The following is a 26,454-nucleotide window of genomic DNA, read 5'->3' on the forward strand; positions in this document are numbered from 1 at the left end:
GAAAATGCAAAAATCTTTTTACTTTGAAAATCACTGAAGTTGCCATACATTTACACAATGGGTATCTATAAAGTGTGTAGATTCAACTGTGCAAACTGCTCAGAACAGTGAACTACAGACATGAGGAAACAGCAATGGCTTATGCTATGAGAGAGCGCTCATTCTTGTCATCACCTGTTTTAACGTTATCAATGTTGATACAAGGCCAAGACTTTGTAAACTACATATACAGTAGAATGCTTTATGTATAATTCAGTCACATAAAGACAGGGGTGATGAGGGAACAACTTCATATACAGTAATTCTGTGGCCCACAAACAAATCTAATGATTTGAGAGCGATCAAGTAGCAGTCTCTGATCCAAGTTCCGTCAGTTTTTTGATCCAAGGCTCACGTGCTGGAGTCCCGTCTTGCTCCTTCCCTCTTTGCAGTGCGTTTGGGTTGACAGAGGATGCAAGCTGTCCTTGCTCCACTGTGGGGTCCCAACCTCATCCGGATGCCTTTGTAACACTGCAGGGAGATACCCAACTCCTCCATCAGGGCGCTAAAAGACACGCACTGCCAATGAAAATGACAATTAAAGGCCTGGGTTAAGACACAAATAAAGCTGATTTCCAATATAGCCATTATGACCTTTATCAACTTTTGCCATGAGTTTAATGACAGTGTGAATGTGCCAACATAAAACAAAATTACTGCTGCTGCATAATTGGATCAACTAAGGAATTATTGGATAAAGCATTAATTGAAAGCTATAAGTTTAATCCTAAGGCAATGACATTTGATTCAACTTTGCAGGAGCTTGCCTGCAGCTGAATGTGAGCCAGGAGCCAATTACTGAAAGTTAGCACTAAAGTCTGACCAGGCAAACACAAATGACAAAACACACATGAAATGTAAATCTGTTAAAGACTTGTAAACTCTGTTGTCTCATTCTGAAATCCAGTTACACAGACAAGAGATGAAGGACAATGTCTGCTGTGCAACATCCTAATGCAAGGAGCTATGAATTCATAATATGGTAATAATTTGAAATTATCAAAGAGAGAGCCATCTAAAATGAGAAGCCTAAGGCTTATTTGATTCTGCAGAATAATACATTGCACTGAACTCATTAATTTTCGATCATGTTTATTTGCCTTTTATTTTGCTCCCCTCCAGAGGGGGTGTTTGCTAAATTTATTTTTCAAATTATCATTTGCAGCACAAAGACATCCCGTTTTTATCTATTGGTCTTTGCATCCAACGACCATAGAAGGTCTTCCTCTTTCATCCTCAGGCTTTGCTTTCTCAAATGAATGTGGCTTACTGCTGGGTTACCCACGGCTACCTGTAACACTCTGCAACAGTGGGAAAAACCTGGTACCAACCTCAGAGAAAGAGGAGCAAAAACTGCAAGTTGAAATTCATGCATGTTTGGGTCTTGGTAGAACACTGTAAAACATAAACCATACTTACTTAATAGGAACTGAATCAAGTAAGAACTTTAAATTAATTTACTTGTTAAATCCCACATTTAATGTTTCCACTGAAAGCATTTGATAGTCACCTTTGGAAACAACTCCGACCATAGATCTTGTTGATTCTGGTACCTTTTATCTAGTAGTTCACACAATTCTCTAATGTATACTGATTTTACACCCTTTAATAACCTAGTATCAATAATTATTCATAGTGGTTTATATTTTCTAAAACTCACTGAATATTTTCTTGTGTTGTATTTTACTATATTTTGGAGAAAGACGAATCTTGCGACTAGATGAAAAGGTGAGTCCAGGGGAGCAGGGAAGACCTTGAAAGTCACAATCCCTCTGTGATCCCATCCATCATTACTTCAGTTTAAATGTCCTGCAGTCAGCAGATATTATTTATGAAATTACAAATGTACTTTTGGCTTTGGATATGTGCCAGGGGATATCTTAACTCGACAGATTGTTCCATCAGCGTTATCCAAATTTCAGCCAACCAAACCTGTACCAATGAGCTTAATGAGGAGAAAAATATTCAAATAACTTTTCCTATCTTTTGATTTCCCAGAAGGCATATAGTGTCTGCCTCAGTAGGCATTTGTGTATACAGAGACACTGAATCAAGCAAAACTTGTAGGAAGGCTACTTACCAAGTGCAAGCATAGAAAACAGCAGGGCAGAACTGCAGAGCTCTGCACTGTTTATATGAACTTAAATTTACATTTTCCTGAATGTGAATACATGTGTGCTCAAAAGGACATAAACAGGTGACTCACACATTTTATATAATAACTTGCGCCTAAAAAAAGTGTTTGTCCTATTCTGTATTTTTAGGCTTTTATTAGTTAAGTGCTCCTTGCATGCTATATAACAAAAGCATGCAAATAGGAGGCTTTGCATGCTTTTGTTATATAGCATGTAAGGAGCATGTCAGGAGCATGCCCCCCTCAGCCCTCAGGGGGTGATCACTTATGAAGCAGAAATGCTCTCTTCACAAAACATTCTTCTTAGTTCCTAAGAAAGTAAAGTATATGACTGCTTAAATATACACACTTGAACAATATAAAACCACACAGTAATCTTAATACACTTTGTCATAATTTAACATTGGCCTTCGGACAAAAGGAATACATTTGAGACATTTAACATTTTAGTTGAAACCAGTTCAAACCATTAGTAAAAAGGACATAGTAGTGTGACACGAGGGGCAAGGTACTGGAGGTAAAATACTAACATAATTGGGATTGGCTGACACAGGTGCAGATATACTGGGGTATTTTCAGCAGGGGGCAGAGAGAAGGACACCTAGTTACAAACCTATCGTCTAGTGTGTATGTGTTGTAAATGTGCTGCCATGGCTACTCTGTGTCATCCCCCAGTAGCCTGCCGCTCTCCAGATCAGTAGATAAGGAGGTGCCAGAAGAGGAGGTGGAGCCACGCCGCTGGAATTGACGGGACTGCACCCCATAAAAGAAACAGAAGGCCTGATGCAAGCATGCATAGAAAAAAAAAGAATGGAGGAGAAAACAAAAGAAAAACACAAAAGAGATCAAAACAGACATCTAAAGAACAAGTTAAAATGTGACAAAGAAAATAAGAACATAGCAAATAAGACACAAAAGCAAGGCAAAGTAAAGAAACTAATCATGTGAATGTTATTGTTTTTCTTTCATAGTAACGCCTTTGATAACGATAATGATAGTGTGGAAAGGGATGTTCTTGTTCTGGAAAGCAGATAGAACTCCTGCTTCCGCTAAAAAAAACTAATAATAGTTAGTCATTTCATTTTGCATTTGTGCTTGATTAGCAGACAGAGAAGATGTAACTAAACATTGCGAGTAAGTTCACTAAGTCCAACCCACTGTTTACTAGGACTGTCAGACACTGATAAATCATAAATCCATCTAGTCCCTTTCTTGTTAACAGCAGGAAGTGCGAATATGATTTTGAGTAAATTAATTTTGATCAAGCAAACATCTAACAAGCACTTCCACAGTTAGAACATAATAATTAGTAAGTGATAAAGAAAAACTGAACAAAGCATTTTCATCAGTCTCTGAAAATGTGTGTGAGAATAAATTAGCATAAGTATAATTTTCTTACAATACTTGTGATTTTAAACAACCTGCAATAAAACTGCATCCTTTCTTAAACAATACTTCTCATTAAGAATGCAAGTTTCCTCAGCAGATCTGGTAACCTTTAATCCGGTTAATTTGTCATCACTTGGCCGATGAACAGCAGTTCCTCACCCACTCACCTCCTCTATGTCGGCGTTCCTGCGTGCCTTATAGATGAACTCTCCAATAGCCACAAACACAGAGAGAACCAGACCAGCAGCGAGGACGATAAAGATGCCGCCAATGTTTTCCACGCCCAAAGCATTGGCCTCCTTGTTGTCCTCCTCTGGGCAGCCATTGCCTCTCCACCACTTCTCCTTCATCATGTGCAGCTTCCCTTCCTCCTGCAGCTGAAGGATGGCAATGGTCACTTTATCCCTGTATGGAGACCCTGGGAGGGAGGGAGAAGGCAAATAGAAAAACATTATATACTGACAAAGCATTTATAAATAGCCTACCTTTAAATGCCCCATTATTAAAACAAACCTTGGCAGCCCTGCCGAGGCGACCATCTGTTGACAGTGTTTTATTGAAATTATTCTGTTTTCTGTGAAACATATTTCAAGGAAATATGTTACGAGAACAGAATTAACTGTATGTGACAGGAAACATGAATCTACATGTATCTTGATGATATAAAAGTCCAATTTGCATTTGTAATGTTTATTGTTATTCAAAATCCACTTCACCGGCTGCAAGCAGAGCAGACAATAGGTGAGTGCAGGAGAAATGGATAGGGCCAAGGAGTTAAAGGAAATAAACCACCACTTAATAGTTTTGAGACAGAGGCTAGATCATTTCCCTCTACTATCCTCCAATGACACTCCAGGGCCTGAAACATCTGGGACATTAAAGCCTGCTTATCAGATAAGAAATGAGCTGAATAGACTCAGTCAGATCAGTGCAGCTCAGCCCAGGCACGGCTGCATCTGATCTGAGGGGCATCATCCAGGTATTCTGTCTGGATGTATAAGGTAGGGGGTTATGTTCTAACTTATAGGGGTATTTCAGTAGTCAACGAAGAAAATACCTGACACACAAAGTTGGGAAATCATTTTAATTACAATCATTTACTGGAGGTTTAAATTGCTGGGGTCAAATTGCCCCCAAGGATAAAAGATGTTAGTACATTTGAGGATAACAGGAGGGTCCTGGGCTGTGGAAACCATCCTGCCAAACACACCAAACAACTAAAAAAGCCATATGTTAATTGAAGGGGAAAAGTCATCACTGGACATCCTGCACTTTGCTTAGCAGCTAGACTGTGGTGGAGAATGGCATAATTTTTCTGCTTCAAATCATATTTTTTTATTTGGATTTAATGCTATATCACCTGCCCTGCTCTGGACTACAGTCAGCCACAATATGTACCAGGTGCATGACAGGCTGTCACCTATCTCACATCTCTGCCTTCAAATCAAGCTTGCTAGTTCTTGTAGCTTGCACCAGCAGGGCTGTATACAGACAAATGATGAGGGGTGAACCACCTGCAGCTCAAAATCAAACTTGACTGGATGAACTGCCCTCTACAAGAGTGCCAACTGAACTTTCTGAAAAGGATCTGGTCATTTGCCATCTACAGTCCTATGCTGCAGATACTCATTTACTCAGTGGTGGTCATCCTTATATCCTACACAGATTGGGTCAGAGTGAGAGCAGCTGAAAACCCTAGAATCAACATGCTCATCAGGAAGGTCGGCTTGTTGGTGTGAGTGGAACTTGGGTCACTGACGGAGGTGCGTCAAACTACAGAGGATAATTAACAATCCTTACATCTGCTTGAATCCTACAGAAAGTCCTTTGTTTCTCTGGCCATCAAACTGTACAACTCCTCCCCCTGCTGCTGGGAGGAGAGCCTTGCAACATTTGACTTTTGGCTTTTGTTTAATGTTACATTTTTCTTGTATATAATTTTTTTCATGATTGCACTTCTTACTTTTACACTGCACCTTTCTCTGTTGTAAATTCATATGAGTAATCCTTTGTAGGATTATTTCCTTTAGAATAAATATTGTTTTATCTTACTAAAGAATAGAGTTGATAAAAGAGGTAATAATTGCTATGTAATAATATAGAGTATTTAGTTGTCAGAGATACTGACAGCCAGCGAACATCTCACGGTAATCATAGAAATGAAATAAATGGGGGTTGCCCCACCTGCCTTAAAGGGGTGATAGAACGCAAAACCGATTTTACCTTGTCATAGTTGAATAACGACAGTTTGGTGGGTAAATAGGACATACGTAAAATCCAATTGACACCTCTTTCCTCTGCAAATCTCACAATTTGAAACTGCCTCTGAAAACGGGAAAATCTCAACGAACCACCGAGTTGACGTCAAATCGGTGGCTCCTCCTTATTTGGCTCTAGTCTCTACCTTTGTCACGCCCCAACATTTACATAGGCTACACCACTGATCTGAGATCAGGTAGTCTTCTGAATAGGTCGTGCAGATCTCAGAAATTGTATACATTGTTTGTCTGCTATTTCGTCACTAAATTCACTTCTGAGACTTTTTTTATGCCGTTTTACGAAAATTGATGGCTAATTGCTAATTTTGTCCGACTGTGTGTTGGAGTTCAGCACAAGCTCAGCAGGCTAATGTGACAGCGGCCGGTGCTGCCTCACCGCCCGGTGTGTCCTCCTTCACAGACCCCGACCCACTGTGAGCTAGATGGATCTCCGTCATGGCCAGCAGCCCGCGGCTCTCCACACCCGCGCAAAGTCACAATTTCTGGGTTACAGGACTACCAAATGCCGAAGCCCTGATGAAGCTCCAGGGCCTGCAGCTGGCCGGGATCTTTACCCATAGGATTGAAGGGACACTAGCAGCTAACGAAACCCCTCAAATTCACACAAGCGTTAGCTTTGTAAGACCTTATAATATAAGTGGTGTAACGAAATTCAAACTGTAAATATACTATAGTTCGCTGAGCCCCGAGCCCCATTAGTCCAGTAACCCAGAAACGGTGACTTTGCCCTGGGTATAGAGCACAGCGGGCTGCCGCTGTCTCGTCAGACTGTGTGGACCTCCTGAAGTCCAACACGCCTTACCAAATTTGCAATTAGCCATCAATTTTCGTAAAACAGTCCATATTTGAGCTTTATACAGTTGATTTCACGCATAAAACGAAACATTTCAGTGTCTGAAATATGAGATCTTCTGTCTCGTCTCAGATGTATGTGCATGTGGTTCGCTCAATCAATCAATCAGCGCGCAGCTCATCTAAATATTCATGAGCATACCATATTTGGAAGAAAAGCTCTCGTTCCAAATAGGGCCAAAACGCAGGGATACATAAGGGCCCATAGAATTGCACCTGGCCATTTTCAGCCCAACCAATGTTGCATACCCTATTAGGAGACCTTAAGGAACAGTGTGAAATACCCTATATAATCATTCTATCACCCCTTTAACTCCATTGTCGTGCCCATACCATAAATTTAAATGTATGGCTTGTACTTGCCAATTTATGCATATGTGGAGAATGTTATTGGTGAAGATTTTAGGTTATGCTCAGCTAAACCAACCAAGTTTAAAAATATATTGTAACTGGCTCTACTTTTTTTTTTTTACATCTCGAGAGGAAAAGAGAAAACACAAGAGAGACACAAGATGTTAAGGCCAGCTTAAGTAAACATCTGACTGCAGGCACGGTCCAGCAGGTTGACTTGCTTCCAGTTAAAGTTCTCAATCCAGCAAACTGGCCTGAAACCTTGCAAACATTTGCAGTGAACAGCTGGCAGATATTTTGGACGGACTTGCATTTGCATGTTGAGGATACAGGATAGCAGCTCTGTACTCTAAAATTCTAAATAAATTGAAGTCAAGACATTTGGTCTCATTTTCAATATAATGTGAAGTTTCTTGAAAATCATTGCTCCATTACAGTAACAAGACATTCAAATTTGATAGTGCTTTCTCGATCAACAGTTCTTTGGGGCTTTTCATTCTCCACTGACAAAGATGGTGGTGATGATGGTATAGACACACTTTTCTCCACGTTTCCAATCTCTTACATTGTCATTCTTCTTACCGATTGGTGTTCCTACTCCGTAGCCCTTGGAGTCGATGAGACCTCCGATCTGTGTGAGGTTGCAGTTTCTCTGGCTGATATACTCAATGCTGGTGGACTCCATCAGCATGGCGTAGTCCGTTGTCAGAACCCGAGTGATGCCTTCCCTGTTGTTCTTAACCAATGCAGTGTTCTTCCTGCTGCTCATAAACGCCCACATCTTCTCATAGGTGGAGATCTTTGATTTCTGCCAAAGGAGCCAAACAGGCAAAATTTGGTAAGAAGTGTTGTGCATTTATACTCTGTACTGTGTGCGCGCACACACACACACACACACACACACACACACACACACACACACACTTTACTATATTTATATTATATAAATGTATATATTATATTAAATATTATAACACATACGTTTAAGAGCAGGATCTATCTTTGAGAGTGCATACTGTGTATACGTGTGTGTGTCAGAGAAAATGGGCCAGCTGTGTTCTAAATCTCCTAAAGCTGATTCAATTTGTTCGAGCCATCAACACAGCCTGCTTCTTCCTATCCAGGGAGCCGTAATCACTAGCTGCAATCTGGGAGGATAAAGCACTGCATGGATCACGCCTGCTGAGCCACCAGGATCCAAGGGGAGTGGGTGGTGATGGGGGAAGGATGTGACAGTCCTGCTTGGGGACATTGGTACAGCGATATATTATATAATACAAACTAACAAGTTAACATATGTTTAACTTCAACACAGACACCCCAAAATGCAAACACAAGTAGTCCTTATATGCATCTTCTCCACTTCTCATCATAAACTCACCTCTTGATGCATCTACGTTGCCTTTCATTAAAGTAAATGTCTTTTTGTCTGCTTCAGTCTTTCAAATTTTTTCTTTTTCATGTGATGTTTGGCAAATATACAGGATGATGGAGGGAGCAGCTGAGAAAACCCCTGATGACTCTGATTTTATGGAAGTGAAGGTTCTGTTTCACAGATTCATACTCACGTCTAAAGGTAGGGCAAAGATCACAGAATACAACGTTTTTTTCAACTATTTTGTGAATTTACTCACATGACCAGACAGGAGTAAACTACAAATTTATCAGAGATGAGCACACACTTTTGAGACTATGATGTCCAGAGGTTGATATTAATATTAGTTCTAGTGTGGTACTAAGTAACCTGAGCTATTGGTGTTGTATATTTAAATACAAAAACACAGCATAACTTAATCACAAAATTTAGGATTACAGCTGTCAGATGTCTTGAATTAATTTGAAATGAGAAACATGCATGTTCTTGGTTTTACTAAAAGACAAACATTTTATTTAAGAAGGGGATATTTAAAATAAGGATTGTATGCATTTAATTTGTGGAAATTATTTTGAAATTTGAAATTATATATATATATATATATATATATATATATATATATATATATATATATATATATATATATATATATATATATATATATATATGGATGAGGGCTTTATTTAGACCTGCTGCAATACTTATTAAATTCCCCAATTTGTATAATATAATTTGACAGTATCTACAACTTAAAAAAAAAAAAGTAAACAGCCACTTCTGCATAGTAATTTCAACTATTACTTTTTCTGCTGTGACTTTGATAAGGTTACAACATAATTAAGAGCCTACACCAGTTGTACCTTGAAGAAGGTCATGGTGGATCCATCCCTTACTGCCCCATATTCAATCCTGGTCTGCTTCGCCAGGTCGTCTGCTGAGTCGATTGGCGCGTCCATTCGTTCCACAGTGAGGAAAGCAGCCAAGTTAGCCGTGTAGGAGGAGATGATGATTAAGGTAAAGAACCACCAAATACCCCCAACTATACGAGTGGACAGAGCCTTAGGCATCAACTCCGAGCCTGGAAGCACAGCAATTGGGGACAAAAGGTTAAAACATAGCTTAAATCAGTATGTGACAACAACAATGGTAAGAAGTGCAGTTTGTGTGTGTACTACTGTATGTGTAGATGCTCTATAAACAAAAGCAAAAAAATCATCTATATTCTTCTAAAGCAAAGCCAAGTACCCTGGTCCAAATGGGGTTTTCCTAACAACTGGATTCACATCAGAGCTCCAATTGGTTTTCACCTCAGCCCTAAATAATAAATTGGTCTACTCAAAAAATAAGATCAATGTGAAAAAGCAGACCTTATAAAACTTCAATAAAAACAAATGTGAGGGACAAAAGAAGGCTGAATACAATGCAAATGAGGGAACATATGCCCAAAACATAATGAAACATAAAATTGAAAAAGCAGAATGAGAAGAATCTTTTCCTCTCTGTGCAGAGAGAAGAAGCAATGAAAACAAATTCCCAGGTTTGAAAACATTTGTGCCTTTTTTTCAAAACCTTTTTCACTTGTAACTACACTTTTAGGGTAAAAGACAGATGCTGGAGGGTTGGTTTGACAGCCATGTATCTAAGGTAGTAGTTAGGCTTCTCTCAGACACAGCATCCAACAGAAAGCTCAAGGCCACCAAACACTTGCTAGTCTCTTCATTTATCAGTACTGTTGCATTTCTGAAGAACTGATACATTTGACAAATGTAGCTTGCGGTCAGCATAATCATAAATTTTCATCTGCATCACTATTATGTTGTTTACTGGTGTTGTCAGTAGGTTTGTTGGCCATCCAATCAGGCATGTCGGACTTATCCTGCCCAAATCTCCTGCCTGGAGGGAGGTCAAGTCCCAATGAAGTGCAACATGATTGTTATTACAGGGTATGGTTGCAATTAATGGGAATGGATCCAGGCAACGTGGAAAGGACATTCACAGAAAATACGAAGCAGATATTGATGTTTTGAATTAAACAGCTTAGAGCAGAGTTTACAGTGTCAGTACAGTCTTTACTGCTGTACAGGGAGTTCTCTCGACAGCTCTACAGTATTGCAGTTGCACTCTTTGCCTTTAGTAAGCCTAAATAATTAATAATTAATAATTAATAATTATTAATTTTGTTAGTGTTTCTGACCATCTGACAAATTTAAGTCCAATATTTAATCTCCTTTAGCTCAGATATGGTCTCTACTTTAACTCCTGAGGGAAATACTTGTTATGTTAGCTGCTAAATGCTCCACTGCAGTTTGGTGCTGGGTAAGGTAGTGTACAGTGGGTTATGTCAAAGATTTCTAGCTAAAAACAGCTGCCTACTGCGATCAAAACCAACACTGGTGAGAGCGGTGAGAGTGAACCAATTAACTAAATAAAAAATAGTGAAGTTGTGGGCCTGAATACCAAAACAATCCATTGTTAGTATAAAACATATTGATAATGATTGCTTTAACTTTGACCCAAAATACCTTGCCGCATGAGAGCTCCGACACCAAACCAGAAACTGTTGAGTAAAGTGAAATTGTTCTGTATTAGAGTCGAGGACGGGTTACATGGATGTGGGTTGTACCACTCGTACGGAGTAAACCTGCAAGACAATAAAAGAACAGAGAGAAAAAGATATAAAATGAAATTACAATATTAGAAGAAAAGATGGAAAATCTAAACAAGAAAAACCTCCTCTATGTAATGTAGCTAGTCTGCAAGGGGAGGGGCAAACTGACAACACACTCACTTTCCAGTTTATCTACATCACAATCTACATGGTCCACATTGATTTGCATTTAGATTTTTACAAAAATGTATCTTAGTTAGGATTGCTAGGTGCAACCCGCTGGAAGGGGGTTTTACACACTACCTGAGAGGGAGTTGATGTGCGAGCTCGCAATTACTTTGCACAATGAAAGCCAATCTGGCAGTTGACCGGCAGCTAAATCACGTTTGGTTATTTTAGAATAGCAATGGAAGATTAGAAATTTCCTGAAGAACAGCCATGCTAATTATTCCAGACTATTTGTGATTCTTGTCGTGTGAATTTGATACAAGAGCCATGACTCAATGCTCAGTGCTGGCACCATCTCGCAGTTTTGTTGTCCGTTGCACTTTCACATGATTAACAAAAGAGCTTGTGGTAATGCTGACCCTGGCTCTGGACAGCTCAGTAAGCAGTCCCCATCTAGCCTATCCGACAGTATACATTCAGCAACACTTCTATTTTTCTATCCCATCATACATCATCTTATTATCCCAAGCATCTATCCACCCTCTTACCTGGCAATCACAAAGAGCACACAGCTAACTCCTGTGCAGGCTAGCAGCACGTACATCCAGATGTCCGGAGACAGGGGATTAAGAAAGGAGAACACGCCCGGATTGGTGCCATTAGGTTTTCGGTAGAGGATGCTGATACCTAAGGTCATGAAGGGCTTGGAGAAGTCGATGACTTTCTCTCGAACGTACGTGATGGTCAAGGGGGCCACAGCAAGGTCTGCAACCTTGAAAAGCCAGAAGACAAAGTAAGATACTACAGGGAGAACGAGTTCTGCTCAAAGTTACATATGGCTTCTTCCGGTATTTGTTTCTATTCATACAAATGTCAAAACTTTAAACCTCATTAAAGTTTTGTATTCTTCCCAATAAAAATCTCTTACATTGAATTAATTCATAATACAAAACAATATAATGCTACAAAAATATTATAAAGCTATAAGGGTTTAATGGAGATTTCTAACTTCCTTTGTTCTCCCTTTCTTGGTGATAGAGTATGAGTGCAACAGGCTTCATTAAACCAATCAGTGTCAAACGTCATGTGAAAAAATTTCAGTGCTATTTATATGTAAGTGTAAAATGTATTCATAATTTATGACCATGGTCAACCTGTTTATATAGCCAGAGGCTAAGTCCATTGATTATACAATACTGTACCTCCTATTGATATTATCGAAGACAGCAATGTGATTTTCTGGACTGTAAACACATCACCTTTCGAACAGGCTTTGTTACCATCTGTGAACTTAATTTTCCACTACACATTACGACCCTTAGGTGCAGAGCGGATTCATGAAGCGGTGGACCTTTAATTCATTTTTGATACAGTAACCCAAACTTCACCTGGTCTGGAGCAGATTAGTCATGAGGAAAAGTAACTCAGTACATTTACGCAAGGTCTGAGGTACTTGTACTTTACTTAGGTATTTTCATTTTATGCTACTTTATACTTCTGCTCCACTACAATTTATTGACAGCTAGAGTTACTGCATACTTTTCGGATTAGGATTTTACATTATAAAAACATAAAATAAGCTTATAAAATACAATACATTGTTAAACCAGTGGTCCCCAACCTTTTTGGCTTGTGACCTCTACAAGCCAAGAGCCAAGAGGTAATGTTAGCATTTCCACCAAAGAGAGAGAGACTTATCTATCAAATATTTCACAAAAAAGCTAGTTAGACATTTGTCCAAAAAAGAAATACAGATTTGTTTGACAGAAATTACCCCATAATCATCTCACAACCTCTCAGATTTATTTGATGGCCCTTTAGAGGGGCCGGACCCCCAGGTTTGGAACCACTGGACTAAACTAGCTTTATAAGTATATTCTATAAGTATTTAAAACAGTAAATTACAAACAACATAAACATAAAATAAACAAACATTCATTAATCTACTAATGTCATATATTTAAAAAAATAAATCAGTTACATGGGACATTTATCTGCAGAGTAAGTATTTTTTACTTTTGATACTTTAAGTACATTTTGCTGATAATACCCCTGAAATTTTACTTGAGTAGGATTTTAAATGCAAGATTTTTCCATTGTGGTACTGGTACTTCTACTTATGTATCTAAATACTTTTTCTACCACTGAGAATAGGTTATCATGGTGGCCACCTTCATGAAGAAAAAACAGGGTTATGCCCAAATGTCGCTCCAAAATACCTCCCGGCCAACTAATATCCCTGTAAACAGAAACTCCTGTAGTCTGACTGCTGTTAACTCACGTGGTCTATCAGCTCCCGCACCATCCCGTTCCACTCTCCCTTGTCATTCTGGGCTCCGTATTTTCCATCAGCCACCAGTCTGACTTCATACGTGAAACCCAAAATGTTGGAGAGCTCTTTCAAAAGGTCCAGACAGTAACCCTCAAAACGATCATTTCCAATCAGCTCCTTGTCGGACTTTTTCTGCATCACATATGGATTTTCCTGTACAGCAAAAGAAAACACTGTATTTCACTGTTTTCAAGCATTTCCTAATTCAGATTCAATCATTTTTATGCTAAGTCCTAAGTAAAAGGGAACTGAAGTCGGGGTTCACCACTTCATCACGTCTCAGAGCTGACAATCCGTAGATGAGTGGCAAAATGTCCAAACAGCAAATCCAGTTGTGTTTAAATAAATGGGCCTGAATATTCTATGACTTTGAAGACTAAGAACCTACTTAAATATATTTTCTTTTAGGATACATTTTTTCTGTGTACATGTATGGCCTGTGAGCATAACTACTAATAATACAAATTCAAACTATCCAGTTAAATTTTCCTCTCCTTCACACCCCTCTCTTCCCTTTCCCTTCTCATTGTATTTTCCTTTATTGTCCCCCTATCTGCGCTCTACACATCCCATGCACTCCTCTCCTTCTCCCTATGCTGTCCTCTGTTTAACCTTCCTCCTCACCAGTATTGTGGTGACAATAAGAGTCCTGTTAGCCAGAGAGTCTGTCACATTGTTATTCTTGTCTCGGCTGGACTTCTCGGTCAGGTTCATACCCCTGTAGGAGTTCCACACAGCAATCTGAAAAAGCAAATGGAAAAGGCATTTTTTTTCTTTGATCAGAAAAGGTACTAAGGAAGAAAAGTGTATAGATATTGACTTCCCTAGGCTGTATTTGGATAATTAATGATTACTGACACTCGTTGCTGTGTTAAAGGAAAGAAGCGGATTGATTATTCTTATACCGACACCAATAATACAAAGCCTGATTTAGTCTCTAAGTCTTAACAGGAAACTAGTAACTGTTCAGATACATTGCATATTAAGAATTTTTCTGAATCGTCGAACAGAATAATTTGAAAGTAGAGGTTAAAAGACCTGACACTCCTGGCTCATTTTCAGCGTTGTGGATATAGACTAGTTGCAGCCCTACTTAAATATGATGGTGAGGATTTGGATATCACACCAGCAAGGATGGTATGAATGATGAATGTCAGGATCAGACGAGGGGGAAAGAGGAAGACATGGTGTCTGCCCTCCATACTGTCACAGTAACTTGTGTCCAGTTCAGCGTATCAGGCGGTATAATCCAGACAGTTATCAGATTAGAAACTGGCATCTGGCATCTGGGTTTTGACCCTTCTAAATCCCCTCACTGGATAAGAGCTGATCAAAGGTCAAGCGGGCTCCTGAGTCCTGACGTTGATGCAATAAAGTTAAGTGCATTAAATGATCAAGCTTCATTGTTAATAGAAATTAAGTAAATAAAATTAAGTCTGTGAACAAAAAGTAATGCTTTTGGGTATTTTTAGTCAGAAACAATGGCATTCACTGCGTAAGAGGACGAGTAGTAGTGAATGAATCAGTAAATCTTATTAAACTGAGCACTACAGAAGGGAACAGTCTTATTTTTCACAATTTATTTTTCAGAAAGGGTTATGTGGGATTACCTGTTGGAACAGATAAAATGCTTTTCACTCCCCATTACGTTGTATTTGATTCTGTTCACCCAGTCAGACAGACAGAAAATGTGCTCACGTACAACCTTGCTAAAAGCACTCTATATCTACAGCGTGGCACTTTCGCAAGGGTCCACTCTGCGCGGGAGTCCATAAATCTTCTTATCTCTGGACACTACAGATGAGGAACACAATGGGGTTGGATTTAATTTAATTGTATTGTCCTTAATCTTAAAGATAAATGGGCCAAGTGAGAACAATATTTTTGGGGAAGTGTGGAAGGTGTTTTCGTCTCAGATTGTGAGGTTTCATGTAATCTAGCTCATGTTATTTTGGAAAACATTATCCTCTGTGAAATATCAACTACACAATTAGTCAGTTTAAGTAATAAAGTAATCTGACCAAGCCAATGAAATCACTAAAATATACCCTAGGACAACTGCACGGCATACAGTCATCTTTTAAACCTCTAAAATCAAGGATTTACTGTGTAGCCTCACAAATGTATCACGCGTACCAGAGCAGCTCCCAACAACAAAGTGTGCAATAAAAACAGACAGAAATTCTCTCCCATACGCTGGGAGTAAAATGTGATCTATGAATCCTAAAGCTCATCTCCATCCAGAACCAAATCAGACTGGAAAACCGTTACCACAGAGCAGGAGACATACTAAGCCAGGCCAAGAAAGCTGAGAGGGGGAAAAAACCAACAACTTATTTCCAGAAAGTCAACAACTTTAAAAGAAAATATTTTATTTCCTGGGAGACTCTCACTTTGTTTAATCCCATCATCCTCTTCAGAGTGTATTTAACACTCCAGTGCCCAAGAACTAAGACGACTGCAACGGACTGATAATTCATTTTTCATGTACATAAAGTCAAGCGTTTTATGGGATGTGCTTACCATGTTGTGGTATTTCCTCTGAGGGGAGGCTTTGAGGGCTAAAGGTACTGAATTGAATTAAAATTACAGTATAAATCACTGCTTCTGCACCTGACAGCTGCTGCCTCCATACTTGTCTGACAACTGAGACAGACTGAGAGGAAGAACTTCTGACAGTAAACTATGAGTTTGAGGGGATATATATATATATATATATATATATACATACACACACACACACATATATATATTTATTACTCTTATAAACTTGGTTTCAAGCTAATAAGTAGAGGTAGTAAAGTAAAGAATATTTAATTTGCACTTTAGTGTTAACAGTATATTTTGTGAGACTAAATGAAGAGTTTAGGACAAAGCTAATTTAATTTGGCATTGAAAGAATGATTTGATAAAAAACAAGGTTGATTTGATACACAATCTTTAACAATCGCATTGGGGTGAGCATTCAACTTGTGCACTGGTCTCAATCTGCTCCTCTTGCAGGAAGTCTCCTCTGCCAACTGGATCCCTCTTGGCTGCAATTGAGTACTGCTAGTGTGTGTACGATTTCCATGAAAGTATGAAGGCAGTCTAATAGCGAAGCACATTATAAGTAGTGGAATGACATGTCTCTGCAAAAGTAAAAGGATCGGTAGGATAAATTCCCTTATTACACCAAGTGAAATTACAGGACTTCTTATGGAGGTACAGTTATGTCTACTTAAACATAAAGCTGGATTTTTTTTTTTTTTTACTGTTGATAACGTTTTGCAAGTGTCCGAGCAATACCTTGACCCAAACACAGGGAAAACTGAAATGTCAAATACAGAGCATTGCACAAAACCAGTAAAGAGAAACCGGGTTGACAAGGCAAGGAGCAGGTAGGTGCGTGGCATACAGAGTGAGAAAAGAGGTAGGAAGGGGGGCGAACAACAAAGGCTTGAACAAAACGTGGCACTGGTACAAACCTTGATCCACCTTTTCGTGAGGCGACTTCCGCCTTCCACAATACCCTTTTGGAAATGTGAAGAGGGCAACATGAAGCACAGACAGTGTGGGAAGAAATAATCAGTTGTTGCAGCATTAATATTCATGACCGGACACATTCAAACTAAAAAATAAATGTGTGGATGGATTATGGGAAACTCTACAACACCGCTCTCTCTCTCTTTCATACACACACATGCCTTAATGGAATGAATCAGCAAGGTGGAAGCAGCATGAGAGTGGTGTAATTGGCTGTTTTAGGCCCCTGTGCTCACCCTGGCAGTGCCGTCCTCTTTGAGGCTGATGATGTCCAAATCAAAGTCTCTCCTCAGGCCATCTGTCTTATTAAGAACAATGTGCCCTGTCAGTCCATCCCACTGTGCCTAAAGAGAAGAGATGCAGAGGGAGAGAGAAGTGGTAGTCTCAAATGGCGTTGGAGTCCTTATTGGAGCTCTGCAGCAGACTCCCCAGGAAGGGAGGTAAGGTATTGTATTCTGAATCGGAGAATACATTTTCTGCAGTTTATTCATATCATTTAATATCCAGGATTAACTTATTCTTTGTGTTTTCTGTCATGAAATGATGTGCATTAAAATTCTATTCAGTTAATTTTGTCCACAGTAACACACTTGACTATTGTGCTCTGAGATCGCTAAAGGGGAGACAAAACATGCAGGTTATAGTGCCCAGGATTTAATTTCAGCCATTGAAATGAAAGCTGTGTCCCCATTCTGCACTCTCTTGTCAGAAATGTTTTTTAATTAAGTTCTGTGTGAGAAACTTTTCAAACAAGCTCTTATCTAGTGATGAATAGCACACAAGGACAGATGCTTCAAAGGATGGGTAGTGGCGAACAAAACGAAAACAAGATGATGAGAAGAGAGACATTAAGATGCAAAGAAAAAGAGAAGGAGAGAAAGAAAAGGAGGATGGAGGGCATAAAGAGGAAACTATGAGTGAGGGGATTGAAGGAGAATGTTCCCTTTCCATGGCGGGGAACGGTCCTCTGCTGGATTTAAGACTTAAGAGATCAAAACACTTATGCATCAAAGGCCTCATATCTGTCTGTAGGCATCCAGTCTGACAGTCGGGCCAAACCAAATGCTTTCAACTTATAAGTACATAAATACCGTATAGTTATATGTTGTGTACTTTTAGAAGCAATGCATGGCCTGTCAGAAGGGACCTAAAAAGTAGCGTAACGTATCACAGAAAATTATCTGACATCCAGTTTTGGCAAGTTCCCATGCTTGCAACAGAGGCATTACGTGGGGAATCTGAAGGATCTTGTGCTCATGAAACCCTTTTAAAAACACACTGAAAAACATCATTACAAATGCAAGGTGGTCAAGCTAAAAGCAACAGAGGTATCTTAAGTCATGCTGCTGATGTAACATGGTTTTTAGTTATCTGTGATCCAAGGCCTTATCTGACACCGACCTCTTTGAAGAGGTTCATGAAGCGAGGTCCAAAGCGCCAGGGTTTATGGCGGTGACACTGCAGGGAGCTGACGGTCATCTGAGTGGCCCGCTGCGAGGCAACAGCAACCATGAACACTGCATCATACATCAATGCTGCGTCTGTCTGCGGAGGAGGCAGTCAGAGGAAGATGTTTTTTTCTCACACTGCCCTCAAAGCCCATGTATAGTACACAACTAACCATGAGCTGTAAAATTAAAGTAAGGAACCGAGAAAGCATGTCTTGAAGATAAAATGTAGTCCGGGCAAATTTAACCATTATAATATAGATATAATGATGAAATACAATACAACTAAGGAGTACAGCTTTAACATTTTTGTCATGCTGAAATACTGCTCCTGCAAAGAGTTACAGGTAAGCAGGTGTTTATTATATGCAAAGTGCACACAGCATGCAAATGTGTATCATTGGCTTTCAGCAAAGCAGGGGTTTGTATTGTTAGTGCTCTGAAATAACAGTACAGGGCTCACAGTCATGATTCCGTCCATCAGGCCACTCTCTTGTTTGGGACCCTGCAGCCTTTCCATGGCCCATTTGTCCATCGTGGAGGCTACCCACGGGTCATCTACGTTCAGCAGTCTGAAGCCGGTCATGTTGACCCCACTGTAGCGGTACGGCTCCAAGTCCAAGGCAAACAGATCCTGCAACCACACAGGCGATGAGCTTGGTCTGCTATCTCCCATAAAACAACTTTATTCATACAGTTTTTTAACTCACCAAAGTCGTGAAGAAGAAATGGTAGTACTCGGTCATCATTCCCATTGATGAAAGCTGCAAAATGAGGAGAAGAAATAAATTTAAAAAAAATGCCAGGCCACATTGCTTATTTCAAATATGATGCTACAGCTACAGCGTCACATATTCAATAATAAAATAATGTGGCTGGTCATTTCTCTTTTGCGTGGTGCATGAAATATATGTTATACATTTATATGTTTGAGTTTACTTGATTTTATGACATTCAAAATGGAGTGTATACGTAAATAAGACAAAGAACAAAAATATTCATGAATTTCACTTCACCTTAGTTATAAATGAAACAATGTGCAGCATAATAAAAAAGAGTTAATTAAAGTTTGGACCTCTGAAATCGTCAATGATTGGCAATATAGATAAAAACAACAAAGAAATGGATATAAGACTGTTCACCGTTCAGTCCATCAGGCGTGTTGGAACTGATGCAAGGATAGCCACAAATACGTTTGTCAGCATGTCTGTTAATTTCATAAATCATCAGCTACCGCACTTCACTATCTGTGTTAAATTAGCTAAATAGGAAAATATTTCATGCGATGGGAAATTCTTGTGGACCATTTAAAAGTCTGACTATTATAAGGGAAGTGCCATTTCATCCTTTTCATTATCATATCCTTTAATGGCTATCATTCAAATATAAGCCTCAGTAAACTAGGTAATAAGGTGTTGCTCCCAAAGGACATAGTCTACATGTGTTATAAAATCTGTCGAACAAAATAATGTAAAGACACTTAGATCAATCCCTGTACAAACCTGCTTGAGTAGCTCTGAAGCCATGCGATAGGAGCAGTCAAAGAGTATAAAAAATTCCTTGTCTTTCTTCAGTTCCTTAAGCAGTGGGCGGGCATCTTGGTTACCCGGGGTCAGCTGGCGGATCTTGATCTTCAGGTTGAACTTTGCCGGAGCCTTGATCAACTCCTGCATCCGCATCAGACCTACAATAAATACCAAGGTAGACGTTAAATTTATCCCCTCTTAAACAATTGTAGGCCAGGGTCAAGGACACTTCAGCACAGCACATGCTTGTTGTCATGGGAACTTGGACCCCTATCCTTTAACCAAGGGGTGTGATCCCTATTCAGTGCATCACCCCATCGCCCAATGTCCTGCTTAACTTCTTGCATCTTCTTCTCAGATTCTTCTACTTTGTTTTTAAACCCATCAAAGGCAATAGCCTGTACACATACCCTGCATTCCTGTATCTTGGCAGTGGGTGTGAACAAAGTGTATAATTATGCAGGTGTGTGTCTGCGTGACATTTCAGGAAAAAACATTTCTGATTGAAAATAAAAGGCAAGAAAGAAAATCTATAAACTATGACATTTTACCAGAGACATTTCATATTTTCTACATCCTGAGCAGGCACTCTATATGGGACACTGCTGGATTTGAGGCCAACAGTGTTGTGGTTTGGCTCTCTGTGTGAAGACAGAGGGCAGGGGTACTGGCAGCTTTTTGATATGAGGCACTCGTGACCTGTCAAAGATTGGGTTCACTAGCCAAGACCAGGAAGGTGGCCGCGGTTGACAGTGGAATTGCATTTTGTGAGTAATTATAACCTTGACATATGAATGTATTGTACGGTCCAGAAAACACAAGCCAGCACTTTTGACCTCTTCTCCCAATCCTAATTCTTTACTTCAAATGTCACACAATGTTATAGTTGATATGCAGTAATGGGCTGGAAAATACAATCATTAGCAATTATCTTATTTATTTATTATTATAGATATTCAGAAAAAGAGTGTTTTTAAAAAATCCTTTTGTCAAATTTATATCACCCCTCTATCCTGCGGATACTACTTTGTTTCTGAAAATTTGCTTATATTTCCACATAAAAGGCAGACTAAATCAGATGGGTTTACCTTCCATTATGTCCCTTTTCATGCATGGCAGAATCTAATGACTTCTTGAAGTATATCTGTGAATCAGTTTTGAAAGTGATGGCAATGAGCCCTACCCGTGCTATCCTCATAGACCACCGTCAGCTTCCGCCATTTGAAAAAAGTGACCACGTCCAGGATGGCCCTGGCAATGGCGGTGTACTCTGGATATAGGTTGATGAAGAAAGTGTCTTTGTTGTCCACTGACGGGTGTTTCCAGCGGGTCTGAATGTGAGGGACCTCTAGAGCGTTGCAGATGGACTGAACAGCACTGACCGAGGAGCTGTGAGAAGGGCCAAACACCGCGACCACCCCGAGCGCTAGCTGGTCACACACTGGCAGTAAAAAACAACACAAAGTCAGATGGTTGTTGTTACAGGTTGTTTCTCAAACAAAGTCCATTGCAAACCAGGTTCATTTTCTGTGGAAACAAGTTAATAATGTTTTTTAAATGGACTGTTTGGTTTCGGAGAACTGAACTATATTTTCTTTTTATCCAAAGTATTACAATCACCTTATGTTACTGTGAGTCATTAGGTGCTCTCATATGTAAAAAAAAAATACATATTTTGTTCATGGAATTAGAAACTTTATAAATAAATAAATACATTCATGTTTGGAGAACTGCACATGCATTATCCTACTTATCCACTAATTAAGCTAGGTTATGGTAATCTTATTGATTCAACATGCATGCAAACTGCATGCAGAGACATCAAAAATAGTTTGTCCCACTCTGGATAAGATTAGAAAATAGTGAAAAAAAAAAAAACTTAAGCCAAAAAATCCCTTTAAAGCTAGAGCCTCCAGAGCTCTTGCTATACACAAAAGAAACATGAATGATTTAGGTGATTATTTTGTCATCACTTACAGTAATAACAGGAAAGCCCTTAAGCTTAACATATCTACCTCCTATAATAATTTCCTACCTCTCCTCGAAGCCTCAAAGCCATCAAAGAGGTTGATCCTCTGAATGTCGTAGGTGAGAGTAGTGTTGGGAATCAGGGTCTTGTTGCGGTTTATGTTATTTACAGCAAACTTGAACGCCAGCTCATCCATACTCACTAACTCACTCTCCCGGGTCTCAAAAATACCACCTGCACATGGAGGACAAAAGACAAATACACTGTCACATTCTCTGTGACAACAGATATTCAATTGATGGATTCTGTAATACTGTGTGGGTTGAGAAATTCTGCCACCTTTGGTTAAATGGTTAAAACGCCTTTCAAAACCCACCCACAAATGTAACAAAGCGAAACAACATCACAGAACCAGCTACAGCCTTAAACCTGCATTCTATCTAATTTCCATCAGGGGGCGACTCCCCCAGTTGCAAAAATAAGTCAGTTTCTATAGAAGTCTATGGGAAAATAGTCTCGCTTTGCCAGACCAGAAGGCTTTAAGAGCTTCTCATGGAGGTTCAAAACGGCTTTTGAAAGATGAGTCAAGTCACTCAAGACACAAACCAACACAAGAAAAAAAAACATTGGTACAAGTAATTATCAGGCTTGTAGTAACATCTTTCAGGATAGTTTCCTTAGTATTAAACAGCAAGCTCGCTGATTCAGCAAATATTTGCTCAGACTGAATCTAATCATAAACAATTCTATTTCTAAGTCTATTTGTTCCTATTATTTCTTCAGTTCTAATACAATGCTTCCCGTCTTTCCTCTGCTGCATTATAGTGAGCAAAAAATCATAATATTGCTCACAATATAGTGTATGGTTTTGTGTAATGATTGTGCATGTATGGGGTGTTTCCATTATCCTTGAGGATGTTGCTTGGGCCAGGCCAAGCAACATCTTAAGGATAGGTAGGTAGGTAAAAAACGTGTGTCGGCATAAATTTGTAACAACTATGTGGTGTTCTGCGCGTCCATAGTACACTATGGCTGAGATGGAGGGCTGGTATCACATTTTTCTGATATGGTACATACCTGAGTTTTGGCATCGATAAAAAATTATACCTTTGTTTAGGGAAGCTTCAGGTCTCAATAATTAAACGATCTTTCACCATGCCAGCTTTTGGTTTTTGGCCCAACAAAGGTCCTTTGAGCTACAGTTTCTCATTTTCACAAACAGTGGCAGTGATAAAGGACCAGGGGAGTCGTTTGACGCATCCTGAATCATTGGGCAGTCAATGATCATTTAACCTGGTTAATCGTGGCTCATTTAACAAGACCTTATAGCAGGAAGTGGGGAAACATACTAGGACTTTGTACGCTTGTTAACTGCTGGTCAAGTACTACACATGTAGTATTGCCTGAGGAGCCCATTTGCCATGTCGAGGTTAGCAGTACTGCACACACTGCACATCTTGGACACAATATAAAATGACCAACCTGATTTAATGTCAGGCTAGTGGCTAAGTTGGCAATCATGATCAATAGTCGATATATGTCACTCCCTAAAATGACTTATCTGTAAAGCTTTGATTGGTTTTCACTGCATGCATGAGGAATATGAATTTGTTTGCAAACTGCCACAGATTTTCATGCATTGACACAATGTACACGCACACATACATACATTACCCACATTCAAAAACAGATAAAGACACTCAAAATAGGTCACAAATAAGTCCTTGTAAATGCAAGCCAATTATCAATTATAATCAAGAACCATTTGTCCATTAACATAAAAATGTAATTTCTTCAGCAATTACTGTGATTACCAGGTAAATAGCTGTAACTGGAAGAAACAGATGTGTAAAAATGTGAATATGGTACCCTACAACAGACAGATGAGGAATTTGTCTGCCTGACAAGGTGTTTTTTTTCCATCTAATTGAATTAATGTACCTCTGAGCACTAAAAGCATTCATTCCACTCCCAAAATAATGAGGAATAATTTGCCTCAAGAACACACATCCATCTGGTCTATAAAACAGCCCAAATGGGCGTTAAAGGTTTCAGGAGGATACACTGGACTCCGTAAATGCCTTTTAATGTGTGTTTGCAGGTAGATTTTATCTGCATAAAATATAAGCACGCAAGATGCACTGAGGCTATTTAAACAAAGAACAGCTCATTGTGGCCAAATTGAGTGTGTAAAGTGTAAACATAAAGTTTTATTTTTCCATTTGCCTTAATGGTGAATAATGTTTGTGTAGAATTTGTGCTATTTAACAATGTTTTATGGCATTTATTAAATGGTTTGACATTTTTGTACAAGATTTTTTTTTACATGCAGATACAACTTTGCAAACCTGAGGAACATGACGTTGGAAGTTCTGTTCCACTGAATTTTCACACTTTCAACAAAAAAGAGTGGACTAAGTTCTAGAGGAAGAAAAAAAGCTAATTAATAATTTCTTCTTGTGTTTGACCTCCAGATGGTGATCACCAAAAAGCATGCTGCAGTTGAGTCATCATTTATTTAGCACTACATTTCAGTGGAGGGCAGTTACACATCAAACTGCCTCTCAATACCTGAGGTAGAAGAAATGTGGATCTTTCTAACAGCTCTGGGAGATCACTGAGCTGGACAAGAGAGTTCTCCTTTTAGCTGACAGGAACTACTGGCATCTGTGTCTCTCTGAAAACAGGGAATGTTGTGCACTTCAACTACAGGCAGCAGGAAACACATCTGGGACGGCAGAAAGAAGCGGTCTCAGGTGTCAAACTAAATGACTGACATTTCACTGCACGCTGGCTGAGAAAACACAGGGGAAACATTTTGTTCCTGACAACAAATCAAGGGAACCGCAGAAATGGGCAAACAAGGCAAAAATGCAATCAGCGATGTCAGAGGGGAGAAAAAAAAAAAAGAGACAGACAAAAAACTGAAAATAACTGCAAGGGCACAAGTCAACAAGACCTACATCACTATCAATGTGCACTTGAATAAGTGAGAGTGATGTACAAGAAGAAGAATGTTATACAAAATCTAGAACATATGATGCTTCTGGTCCAGAAATCAATTACAATGCTACAGCTATTCGCTAAAGGGTCTAGTCAAGGAACTATTCAGTGTAGGTTTTTACCATGAATGCAGTACAGTATGTGTTGCAGTTGCAATCATGCTGGTTAAAGAAATGCAGATTCCTTTTAAGTTTAGTCTTCCGTAGGTTCCAAAATCATTGTTTTATGGCACTAAATCAGACAAAGAAAAGGAGGCATGGATCTCTATTTCTCTGCCCATCCTGAACTCAATCTGCACGTCACAAGAAGAGCCTCAGGATCAATATGTACAAATTCATACAAATGTAATCAATGCAATCCCGTGACAAACTACAGCTCTCTCTTCTTTCTCCCAACCAAAAGTCCTGGGTTTCTGGCAGCATAATTAACTACGGTAATTAGGCAGCCAACTCCACAGTCTCTGTGTATATAACGTATCTTTGACAGAAGTGAGCCCAAGTTTCCAAAACTCTGGCAATTTGGCTGAGGAGAGATTCATTTGTTTTCCTAATGGCTAGATTTGGAGAGAAAATAACTAATGAATACATTTAAGCAGACACCCTTTTATAAATGTAGGTTACAGCTCCAACTTAACTTTGATTTAATAGAAAGCAAAACCTTGAGCCAAACTTCTGCGATTTCTCACACACACACACACACACACACACACACACACACACACACACACACACACACACACACACACACACACACACACACACACACACACACACACACACACACACACACACACACACTTGTGTTGGTAAAGGAGGTCTGAGCTGAACCATCAAAGCTGAACTAATTGGTCTTTAATGGTCCTGAATATATAATGTGTGACCCAGAGCTAAACTCCAGATCAGAAACCCTCTGCATGTGCAACTGTGGCCCAGATGAACAAATGCTGCCCATGCTAAAAAGAGACTCACTCATGGGCGAGCATACACCAAGATGTTATCATGATATACAGCCTATAATGGCATTCTTATATTCTAGCTAGAAAAAATATATTTTTCACAAGTACCACTTTACAAAAACCAACGAGAACAGCCTGCAAAAACACATATGATTTTAGCTCATCACAGATACTATCGGTAATGATGTTTACAGTAGCTCATCAGCTGATAAGTGACAAGACATTGCAACACAGAAATGCCCAGATATTTTTGAATGTAGAGTGTGTACAGTGCCACAAAAAAAGAGCACTGACAAGATTTTTTTTTTCCAACTTTAAAACATCTTGCTCATACATGTCTGAGTCACATTTTTTTTGCTTATGTTACACATGTATGCTAAGGAACAAATATAAATAATTTACCTTTTATATAACAATATCAATATCAGTGACAGTATGAGCCATAAAATCAAGTATTGGTTGGGCTCTGTTATGCAAGCCATTAACACAACAGCTACAGTA

The 26,454-nt window shown here is 39.3% G+C and overlaps 1 protein-coding gene across 5 annotated transcripts in view; it reads right to left on the reverse strand.

Moving 5' to 3' along the window:
• grik1a (glutamate receptor, ionotropic, kainate 1a) overlaps positions 1 to 26,454 on the reverse strand; it is a 30,891-nt gene continuing 4,437 nt past the window's right edge. Inside the window, exons 2-18 of one of the 5 annotated variants that reach the window (XM_028595071.1) lie at positions 22,062 to 22,229; positions 21,210 to 21,467; positions 20,003 to 20,184; positions 19,211 to 19,264; positions 18,964 to 19,134; positions 18,454 to 18,597; positions 17,289 to 17,396; positions 16,995 to 17,039; positions 14,152 to 14,268; positions 13,477 to 13,680; positions 11,744 to 11,967; positions 10,942 to 11,060; positions 9,280 to 9,497; positions 7,627 to 7,852; positions 3,730 to 3,980; positions 2,787 to 2,953; positions 473 to 558 (exon numbers count right to left, since the gene is read on the reverse strand). In XM_028595071.1, the coding sequence (XP_028450872.1) occupies positions 2,828 to 2,953; positions 3,730 to 3,980; positions 7,627 to 7,852; positions 9,280 to 9,497; positions 10,942 to 11,060; positions 11,744 to 11,967; positions 13,477 to 13,680; positions 14,152 to 14,268; positions 16,995 to 17,039; positions 17,289 to 17,396; positions 18,454 to 18,597; positions 18,964 to 19,134; positions 19,211 to 19,264; positions 20,003 to 20,184; positions 21,210 to 21,467; positions 22,062 to 22,229 (2,615 nt within the window). In that variant the 3' untranslated portion in view covers positions 473 to 558; positions 2,787 to 2,827. Of the gene's footprint in view, positions 559 to 2,786; positions 2,954 to 3,729; positions 3,981 to 7,626; positions 7,853 to 8,612; positions 8,615 to 9,279; positions 9,498 to 10,941; positions 11,061 to 11,743; positions 11,968 to 13,476; positions 13,681 to 14,151; positions 14,269 to 16,994; positions 17,040 to 17,288; positions 17,397 to 18,453; positions 18,598 to 18,963; positions 19,135 to 19,210; positions 19,265 to 20,002; positions 20,185 to 21,209; positions 21,468 to 22,061; positions 22,230 to 26,454 lie in introns of those variants that run through there. The other 4 variants (XM_028595070.1, XM_028595073.1, XM_028595072.1 and 1 more) reach the window with 4 other exon arrangements.

Source organism: Perca flavescens, chromosome 13 (genome assembly GCF_004354835.1).
Source record: "Perca flavescens isolate YP-PL-M2 chromosome 13, PFLA_1.0, whole genome shotgun sequence".
In the NCBI taxonomy this organism is placed as follows: domain Eukaryota; kingdom Metazoa; phylum Chordata; class Actinopteri; order Perciformes; family Percidae; genus Perca; species Perca flavescens.